The sequence below is a fragment of the Hyperoodon ampullatus genome (genome assembly GCF_949752795.1).
Source record: "Hyperoodon ampullatus genome assembly, contig: scaffold_747, whole genome shotgun sequence".
Classification (NCBI taxonomy): domain Eukaryota; kingdom Metazoa; phylum Chordata; class Mammalia; order Artiodactyla; family Ziphiidae; genus Hyperoodon; species Hyperoodon ampullatus.
In genome coordinates this window covers 28,813-39,713 of record NW_027641019.1, presented here as the reverse complement: position 1 = coordinate 39,713, position 10,901 = coordinate 28,813, and the positions used below count along the sequence as shown (strand labels likewise).

At 46.5% G+C, this 10,901-nt stretch overlaps 1 protein-coding gene across 1 annotated transcript in view; it reads right to left on the bottom strand.

The window, feature by feature from the left end:
* Positions 1-10: 10 nt before the first annotated feature.
* LOC307069989 (signal-induced proliferation-associated 1-like protein 2) overlaps positions 11-10,901 on the bottom strand; it is a gene marked incomplete at both ends in the record, with an annotated part of 38,566 nt that continues 27,675 nt past the window's right edge. Inside the window, 3 exons of the mRNA XM_079728613.1 lie at positions 11-410; positions 1,848-2,000; positions 3,680-3,937. Coding sequence (XP_079584739.1) covers positions 11-410; positions 1,848-2,000; positions 3,680-3,937 — 811 coding nt within the window. The remainder of the gene's footprint in view (positions 411-1,847; positions 2,001-3,679; positions 3,938-10,901) is intronic.

The window sequence follows — 10,901 nt, the reverse complement described above, 5'->3', positions numbered from 1 at the left end:
GGAGCCGAACAAATGGTTCAGTGACCGTGAAGAGGACTGTGGTTCTAGGACCTGCTCCTGGTCCTGCCGGTGGAGACAGCCCTGGAGCAGGAGAACTGCCCACAACGCTCATGGTCCACTCCCCAGGCACCACAGTCACCACCCGCCGTGACCACGTCCCAGACGACGTCGCGAGGTCCAGCGGCCAACTCGCACAGGGCAGGATGCAGCTGACCAGACGTGCGCGGGCGAACGAACGAGTGACGGGGGAGGGGGGCAGGAGGGAGGGGGCAGGAGGGAGGGGCGCCTCGGGGCAGGGGTCCTTGTTACCGGGGTGTCTGCTTCCTTCCATGGCGTCCTCCCGCTCCCTGGCCCCTTCACATTCCAAAGGGCCGGAGCCCTGGTGCTCCAGCAGCAGGGGAGACTGGCACCTGGAAAGAACACAGAGTTGAGCCCGCCTCGCCCCCCATCATCCCGCCACTGTCCCGTGTGTGTGCTGGCTCCCCGAGGGGCAATCCCAGGGACCCCTAAACAGGGGCTGTCTCTGGCAGATGGAAATGCAGGGTCTGCCAGCCCAGCCCTGCCTGAGAGACTTAGAGCATCTGGAACTGGGGGCTCTCGTTTCACCACTGGGTCCATAGAGGCACTTGGATGACACTGTTTACAGATAAAGGAGGTGGCCGACACCAGGGGATGGAAGGACCGTCTAGGGTCAGATGGCTCATCCCTGACGGGCTGAGGATGGGCTCACTGCATTTGCTGTCGCTGTTTCTCTTGTGCACTGATACTTTTTTATATCCAAGTTTTTAAGGAAAAAGAAAATCAGGTTGATTGGCGCTAGACTACATCCAGGTGGACTTTGTTTTATGAAAACCCCCAAATAGGACAATTCACTCTTCCAAAAGAAACTGCAGAAAACTTATTCATGTTACAAAGGGACACTTACTTACAGAATCCCAGTTACAGACCCCGGTTTGCAGAAAAAGCCAGAAGTGGTTTTTCCATTGACAGAAAAGACTTCCCTCTACTTTAAAAATGCAACTCAACGGAGAAACATTTCTTGAAGTACCACTTTTAAGAAGCCCCTCTAGGATCTAAGGTAGGGAATGCATGGAACTCAGACTGCAAAGCTGTACTTCTCAGCCCAAACCAGAAGGAAGGAGCGTGCTGGGGAGAGACGTTTCCCTGGGCACGTGCAAGAGCAGTAATAGAAGGTTCTCTGGTCCGGTGAAAGCCTCCCTGGCTGACCTGGCCGTCCTCTTGTCTAATCAGTGCAGCCAGCTCCTTTGAGCAGCAGAGACAACACTGGGTCCCAGCAGCACACAGAAACACTGCTGCCGAAAGCCAGGCCTGCATCTCCATGGGAAAGCACACCGGCCCCGCTGTTTCCCCTGAGTGACTGTATCAGTCAATTCTGTGTCCTGTTCACAGGCGCCCTCAGGGTCCCAGATGCTGCTCACACACTACAAGGGACCTGCTAAATCTGCCTTCTCTGATTCTGGACTGGGTTTGGGAGAGAAAACACTTTCAAGAGAGGCTGTGAATTTATTCCTTGTCAGCAGTTCCAGTGAAGGGAAACTCCCAAGGGCCATCGCCCACAGGATCTCCAAATCCTTAATTTTCACATGTTCAGAAAGACTCTCCCTTATTTAAAAAAAAAAAAAAAATCAGACAAGCTCAGAATACAGACAAATGAGTGCCACCTCCCTAGAAATGATGAGCTATCCAGCCTGGATGCACCCGTCCTATCGAAGGTCTGTCTTTATTTCTCTGTCCCCCAGTGGCCTCGTGCACAGTAAGCGCTTCTGAATGCGCCCCGCAAACAACTGCCCCCCAGGGGCCCTCAGAAAGGTGAAAATGAGCGGTACCCGTCGTATCCAACTTGTGGTCTCCAGGGTCCGCTGCCGCCGGGTCCGGGATCACTGGAGGAGGACTGGTTGCTGGGTGAACTTCTGAAAGGTTGACTAGAATCAGTAACCGGGCCCTGAGGGGTCTGCAGGCTGCCAACATCCTGACCTGGCTTGTTTTGTTTTACAAATGAATTCATTTTTCAGTGATGAAGAAAAGGAGAAACACACATCGCAGTCATGGACAAATAAACTAAGAATTGGTGATGCCATGATATTTCAGGTGGTTTACGGTTGGTAATTTATTATAAGAAACAGATATGGCAGAAACAAGGCTTCACCATCTAAAGATTTAAAGCACAGCTAATGATGCCAGTGAAACACACGGAACCCCCAAGAACACAGAATTATGAAAACATCACTACTACTTGGTCTGTGAGACTCAATGCAAGGCACGTTGTGGTTCTATATTTAAAATCCATAGAGAGAGAAAACCCTAAAATTTTGGCAAAGCCATTTATTTCCACACATCGATTGAATGTCATCCTATTTATTTCAGGCACACAAAAATGAATGATACTCGTGAGAATTCACTTGAGGAAGATGTGCTCGCCAACTTTCCCTGTTGCTATTAGAACCCTTCCTTATAATTTACTAAATTCTATGTTAATAAGGGACGTTCTGCAGACCCCTTCCCTTCCAGATGTCACCCTTTTCACCTGGACTATGTACTATGTGCATTTCTCTGAATATGGGAAGTTTAAAAACTCAGCAGACCTTTGAGAAGGGAGACCAAGAGCCCAGATGACTTAGTGTCAAGTTAAAGTAACACCATTCCTGCACTCACTCTTAGAAGAATAGACTGGAGGAAGCGGAGGAAGACCACATGTTTTCATCTTAGCAATTATTATTAATACCTATATAGGCTTCCTATGTGCCAGGAATGGTTCTAAGCAGTTTACCTCTCTTGATTGACTCAACTGTCCTAAGGCCCTGTGGAGGTCTCTATTATTGCTAAATTTATTTTTCAGACGAGGAAACTGGAGACTGGGAGAGGCCGAGTAACAGGCCAAGGTGATGACCCGTCAAGCAAACAGCCTGGCCCAGCGTCTGCTTACAGCATACGCTCTATTAGACGAGAGCCTGACAAGACATTCGGAGGAAACTCATGGTGTCTCCATGGCCCATAAGTTATGTGAAAGTTAAAACAAAAGGAGTAGGAATCAACAACCACAACAAAGCAAATTTACTACGTTGTTCACTTAAAACTACCTTTGCGAATTATGCAACCCCCGAAATTCTCACCAGCTTCTAATGCTGTTGGATTTAACTTTTAAACAAGTGCATTCTCTCAGGGAAAAACTTAGTTTTAAACTCAACTCCCTTTGCTTAAAATGAGAGAGAAAAACAAAGAGATGCTAATGATCCTAGGGCCTCTGAAAATACTACACCCACGAGGGTGATGGTATTTCATCACTGATTTTGCAGCTTTGTTTTCTTTATACTCAAACCGTTCATATTTATCTAGAGGCTCCTGCAAAATGGTTTCTCAGATATCTTTCCCGAGATGGTATGGAGAGTGAGTTGATAAGAGGATCGCGGTGGAGAGGCATGGCCATGGCCCTGGGGGGCAGCGTCCGTTGGGAGGACTTGCATGCCATCAGCATCATCGCTGGGCCAGGACCCCAAGCACCCCAGCGTCTGGGGCCCGCCCGGCCACCGTGCCTGCCCACTTGGTCAGAACAAGCTAACTCAGAAATGATTAAGCCACATAAAAGTCCCCCTGACCCTCTGAAGTTCTAGCTGCAAGAACGTCACAAGGACTGCCCTTGAGGAAATGGAACCAGCCTTACCTGGTGCCGTCGGGCAGCTTCCGGTCAAAGGAGGTGCTGCGTGGGATGGCGGCCTGGGTCTGTGGGAGCAGCGGCTGGCACTGCAGCCTGTCAGGCGTGCTGGGCACTGGAGAGGCCCTGGGCAGGGGCTGCAGGGCGGGCGTGGGCACTCGGTGCCATGTGGTGTTCCTCCGGAAGGGGGTCTTGTACTCACAGGGGGTGCCCTCGCTGTCCAGCTTGTACTCCACCATGGGGATCCGGCAGAGCTCGGAACACCCTCTGTGAAGCCAAGAAGAGATGGTCGGGGGCTGCTCAGCGCTGAGCCCTCAGCACCGTCACTTGCAACCGCACACGTGCTTCTCGGGGCGCACGGACAGTGATGCAGAGCCATCACCCTCAGGAGCAGCCCTGGCGACAGTGACCTTGTCTGTTCACCCCCCAGCACGGGTCAGGAGGAGGCAGTCTCGCGCCCGTGGCTCTGATTAACCTACAGATACACCTGTCAGGCGTTTCATTCATAGGCTCTGTCTCTCCAGGTAGCCTGCAAACTTCGCGGACAGACTGCCATATATCTTTAACCACTTTGCATACATTGAATCATCTGCATTGAACATGGGTGATAAATAAACTTTAATCGAGGAAAAACGCCTCATATATAATCTAAGCAGATAGTTGAAAGTACAGTTGTATCATCGGGAATCAGAGTCACGTTATGCCAAGTCTGAGAAAAGTGAAAAACAAACTTCGCAAAAGCTGTCCCCGTCAAGGGAAAAAGCCTGAGTGTCCATCCTGTCAAAGTCACGTGTGGTCTTAGTTACACGGTCACTCCCACGGGTCCTCACAAGGTCATCTCCCGTGGGCTCAAATGATCAGTCAGGGATGTAACCCCTTTAGCCTGAAACATGTGATCTCAGACATCCCTCAAGTTACACCGTGCACATAGTACTACTGACTTGACCAAAGGGACCTGCAAAGCCAATTGGTGCTGTTTGGCCAGGACGCAGGAAGACTCGGTAAGCCTCAAATTTGAGTGTCAGGGTAAATCATCCCAAGTTACCACATGAATGAAGCCATGCCTCTCCCTAGACGTTCCGGAGTCAGCAGAAAAACTTTCTCATATTCACTCTAAGAAATCTATTAAGGCAATAAGGTATCGCTCTTTAAACAGGAGACTTCCATCCTCAAGATGGTGGAGTAAAACTTTTCAGAATCATTACAAAAGAACAAAGAGAACAAAAACCAAAAACAAAGTGGACCATCAACAAAACTTGGAGACACCAAAACACAGTATATAAAGATGGAAGGCAATATCGAGACTGGAAAATCTATAGAGAAGGACAGTAGATAAGCTGTCACCTAGGACTGGGGATGGGAATAGAGAGTGTCTCTAAATCAGACCAAGGTTTCTTTTTCAGATGATTAGGATTTTCTAAAATTAGAATGGGGTGATGGTTGCACAACTCTGAAAATATTCTAAAAATGGGTAAATGCTATGGTGTGTTAATTAGATTTTAATAAAGTTCATGAATTAAAAAAAAAAAGAAAAAAGATGGAAGGCAAATGGGAGAACATCAATGGTGGAGCAGAGAAAGGCAAACCCAAGGGTGTGCAGAGGGAAAGACAAAGAGAAGCACGACCATCCCCTTGCACACCTGAACAGGTGCAGGATCAGAGGTGCCACAGAGAGCGGAAGGGGAAGGGAAGGAGAGAGCAGAGAAAAGTGTGACCCTGGGGTCCAGGCGGCACTGGGCCCCATCTGACAATACCCACCCCCGCCTCTAGAGGGCAGGAGCAATGGTCTCGGGAACCGAACCTGAAAGGAGGGACTCAAGGTCATGAGGTACCCAGAAGAGCACAGCTGAAAACAAAAGGTGAAGTAAAAGCTTCACTGGAAAGGAGACCCCGAGTTGCTCCTTCCTCCAAACCCAGCTTCAGGGTCACACCTCAAATAACAGGGATCTTTCTCCAGAGTAAAGACAAGCAGGTGTACGCCACCTGATCACCCTGCCATGAGGCTCACCACCCTCAGAGAACGAGAAGGAACTTTTGAAATTTAAAAAGTGTATGGCTAAAATTCAACATAAAAAATCCAGTAAGACAGGTGGAAGGAAGGTAAACTGAGGAACTCTCCCAAAACGTTACAGGAGAGCAAATGCAAGAAAATTCAAGTTCAATCCCAGAAGTCTAACATCCACCTAACAGAGAAAGAGAACAGAGAGAAAAAGGTGGGAAGAAATGATTAAGAAATAATACAAGAGGGCTTCCCTGGTGGCGCAGTGGTTGAGAGTCTGCCTGCCGATGCAGGGGACGCGGGTTTGTGCCCCGGCCCAGGAAGATCCCACATGCCGCGGAGCAGCTGGGCCCACGAGCCATGGCCGCTGAGCCTGTGCGTCTGGAGCCTGTGCTCCGCAACGGGAGAGACCACAACAGTGAGAGGCCTGCGTACCGCAAAAAAAAAAAAAAAAAAAGAAAGAAATAATACAAGAAATTTTCCAGAACTAAAAGATAGGTAAAACCAGATTTGACGGTCTATAGTAGAATGAATGAAAAAAAGGTCCGTATCAAGATGTATTATTGTGGAATTCAGAGTCCTGGGTTAAAGCAGAGACCCTAAGTGTCTGGTGCAGAGCCCACACAAAGGCCTGGGTCACTGAACGGTCCATTCTTCTCAACAGCAATGCTGGGTGACAGGTTCTCACCTGTCAAATCAACAGTACTTGGAGCTTGGGATGGAGAGAGGGATAGAAACCAAAAACAATGCTCTGCTTTTTGGCTTGGGAAACCAAATGGATGGTGGTGCCACCCTTTGAGAATAGAAGAAATGAACTGAATAAAGCATCCTAAGGAGGTACATATGCCTGTTACACAGAATGGGGCAGGGATTATCTCTTTACCAGTAAACTTGACTTCCTATCTTTTATTTTAACTCTCCTTCCCCCAAAGCAAAATTCACCTCTCTTTATCTAAGCAAGTTTAAATTACTCTTGATTTACTGAATGTGCTAAGTTACTGGTCAAATTTAATAAGTCGAGATTTACATTGGATTGCATTTTTTAAATAAAATGCCAAGACGCTACAATTTTTTGCTCACAGGCATATTGTTTCCAAGTGTTTTTCTATTTAACTAGATACCACATCCCCTGGGACTACTGACTAGTGCATATGGCCAATGACGTAATCAGAAATCATAAAGGTGGGATATTAGTATACATCAAAACATCAAGAAAACTGACTCTTGTAGTCGCCCGGAACCGACGTTGTAAGCAAGTCACTGGATGTTCAGGTGAAGCTCAGGCTTCGGTGTCTCAAAGGCTGAAGCTGTCTGAATCGTCCAAGTCAAGGAATCTCTAACAGAAACCAACCAAAGCGACAGGTCCCGGAGTTATGTTTTGAATGAAAGGCATGTGAATCTTGAATCCCAGGGACTAAAGGGCACCTTGCATTTCCAGTGTTTGTTTGGGTTCCCAATTGATTGGGTTTGGTTTAAAAAGAAAGAATGAAGGGCTTCCCTGGTGACGCAGTGGTTAAGAATCCACCTGCCAATGCAGGGGACATGGGTTCGAGCCCTGGTCCGGGAAGATCCCACATGCTGCAGAGCAACTGGGCCCGTGAGCCACAACTACTGTGCCTGCACTCTAGAGCCCACGAGCCACAACTACTGAAGCCCGCGCCTAGAGCCCGTGCTCTACAATAAGAGAAGCCACTGCAATGAGAAGCCCACACACCACAACGAAAAGTAGCCCCCGCGTAGCAACGAAGACCCAACGCGGCCAAAAATAAAAATAAATAAAACAAATAAATTTATTTAAAAAATTAAAAAAATTAAAAGAAAGAATGAGAAAAGAGAAGACAGATGGCTGGGTAGTACGGTGTCTTTAATTCATGCTCATAGATTGTAGTCTTCAGTAAGATGTTGTAATTTAGCTTCAATCTTGGATGAAAAAATGTTATATAAATGCATAATCATGACTAATATTTGAGAGACCACTGACAAAAACTTGTGCCATGCATTAGGTTGAAGAGAGAGTCAGGGTTGAATATTTCATTTCCAACCTCTTGCACAAGGTCATATGTAAATGATCTTTTAACACTAAACATGGGCATTCTTTTGCCCTAATAAAAATCAGCTTAAAGAATGACTTTATTTTAAAATCAAAATTAATTCTGTTATGACACTTTTACAATAACTACTCTTACAAAAGAGATTTTTGCTTTGTTTACTTCTATGACCAAGACATCCAATAAACATCACTAATTATAACATATCATCAAACCTAGTCAAACTCAGCTCTGTTCCAGAAGTATGAGGAAGTTCTTGAAGGATACATATGGAAATTCAACCAATTTTTAGGGAAATGGGAAGAGGTGTAGAATAAGAATTACACATTAGTCTGCAGAGGTGCTCATGCTCCAGCAGGTGCCAGGAACTGCACCTGCCCGTGAGCACACTTCCCTCTCCCCCTTGGGTGGTCGGAGCACAGGACGCCAGGCAAGATCTCAGCACATCTGAGCATCCAACCTGGCACTGCTGTGAAGGGCACACGGCACACATTTCTGGGAAGTAAAAGCCAATTCAAACCCAAACTGACCAAGTGCAAAGAAGACACAGCACAAGAAGTCATTTCCGAACAAGTGAGCTGCTAACTTGTGTGCAACTGAACCATGTTTTGAAGAAAAGACTTAGGTCTTTTGCTTTCCCGCATTAGTGCAGAAATCCAGACCTCACTGATAAACATGTTCCATCTCCTTTCAACACACCAAATTGAGTCAATGGATGTGAATGGCATTTCTAGCTTATGGCACCTTTTTTTTTTTTTTTTTTTTTTTTTGTGGTACGCGGGCCTCTCACTGTTGTGGCCTCTCCCGTTGCGGAGCGCAGGCTCAGCGGCCATGGCTCACGGGCCCAGCCGCTCCGTGGCATGTGAGATCTTCCCGGACCAGGGCACGAACCCGTGTCCCCTGCATCGACAGGCGGACGCTCAACCACTGCGCCACAAGGGAAGCCCGCTGGCACCGTTTTTATGGTGTTCTTGCCAAAAGGAGGCACTCAAAGACTTAGCTAAGGCTGGGGGATCACTAACATGTGGGCAGTTACACGATTTCCTCTTTGCTCCATAACAAACATCATCTACTTACGCTGTTAATTACCATGCTAGGTAGAGATCAATACAAACTCAGCTTCGGGGATCAAAATAAACGTAATTTTTAACACTGCTTGTCTAGCCAGTAACTTTTCTGAGGCTAATAATCTCTCTCAGTCGACTATCCTGGAAGGGAAAACATTCTGTAGACCAAGACATCATAAAAAATGTGCCGGTTAAAAATGTGACACTACAAAACTGTAAGAATAACAAGTGGTTCCGTGAGTTGCAGCCCTCAGAGGATCTTACGTTTGACTGCTTTAATCTGACAAACAATCCCGTTGTCCTTCTAAACCTGGCACTGTGGACTCCGCAGGATGACTTATAACTTCCTCACATCCATACGCATCTGTGGTCTCCTCTGCTTCTGGAAGCTCCCGAGACCAGGGTTTCCCACCTGTAGATTTCTAGTCTGTGGCTGCTCCCACATCCCGGCTTCTGGGCATGGCCAGCGCAAAGGTGGTGTCCTCTCTATTCACAGCTAACAGGCACCCACGCTCGCTGCCCAGCACTGTAGCTATAGATGCACAACTTCAGAGATACCAGCAAGGTCCCCAAGATGGCATCATTCCTTTCAAATGACACCTCCAGTCTCCCAGAAGTATCCTCCATTTAGCATCAGTAAATGGGCGCCTGAAGCAGAATCACTGCTGGCCAGGTTGTGGACTCAGCTCTTTGAAGGAGCCATTCAACCTCAGCAGCCTGACCATCAGGACCATCACTGTCTGAGCCCAGCCAAGCTGCAGAGTGTTCTCTATTCACTTCCAGCAGGAACTCTCTACAGCAATCAAACTGTTCTCCACTGAAGAGAGAAGTCTATGCCCTGGGCTCAAAACCCAGACCTGCTAATGTGTAGCTCAGAAATGGGACAATCTCTTTGGACCCACGCTTCTCCTCCTGCAAGCGGAATAGTGACAGCAGAGGGTGTGTCGAGATTAAATTAAACGAAGTATGCAAGCTTCCCAAAGCAACAGCTTCAAAGAAAGAAGTTAGTTTCAAACAGATACTATTAATATTTGTTTCTATAGAGACAGTCAATATAAAACAGCAAAAGGCCCATACACTTTCCTGAAAGTTCTTTCTAGATAATATATATTTATAGAATTATAGAACTGTAAAGTTTAACTTAATGTAACAATCGGAAGTGCAGAAAAGTTTAGAGCTGTAAAATTCCCTTCGTGTACATTCATCTATAGAACAATGCATCATTACCCCGTTACTTTCTTCTTTCATCTTATATCAAAGTAGGACCCGTGACTTTCAAAAATGAAGAAAGGGGAAATGTCCTAGGGATAAATACTTTTGAAGAGTAACAGCAACAATAACAAAAAAAAAAACCCAAACCTAGAGAACTGAGAAAGTTGAAAGGAACGAGACGTATTCTTTTTGTTCAAAAAAGTTGAATAAATTAGCAGGACGTGGAGTGGGTAAACCATGGACCCACAGCACAGCTTAATCATGTAATTACAACTTGCATCTACTCTGAAATTGCCTGCTGGTTTCACTTTGCTTGCTGGCGTCACAGCGACCCTTCACCTGAACCCACTAATCTAGTGACGTCTTCCAACATACTGTGATGTTATCCGTTACTTCTAACCCACACTTCCCTTGTATGACACCTTACAGGTTTCTACACTACACCATTTCAATTTCACAAAGATGTCTGAGGCAGTACAAAGGACATGTCCAATTTTCAGAAGGCTCAGAGACTTTGGAAAGGTGAGACAGCTTTCACCCTGGAACCGGGAAGCTGACTCCTAGCTCGGTACTCTTTCTAAAACACATGCCCATCTCCTTAGGAAACTATCAAAGAACAGTTAATGAGGCCCACATCCTGTCAGTTTCCACTAGGACCTGAAGGAGTCGTTGGAAACAAAGGCAGATAGACCCCCTCAAACGAACTACCTGCTTCTTTTATATTATGCACTTTGTCAAAGAGCCCTCATAGCCCTAGGGATTGAAGTAATCACCGATATTTTAATCATTTTAATGTCTGTTATGCTAATAGCCTGCTAACAGCTAAAAGACTCTTTCCAAATTATACAACAAGGTGACAGGGATAATTGGGGCTCATTCACTCAAATCACAAACTCTTTCTGCTG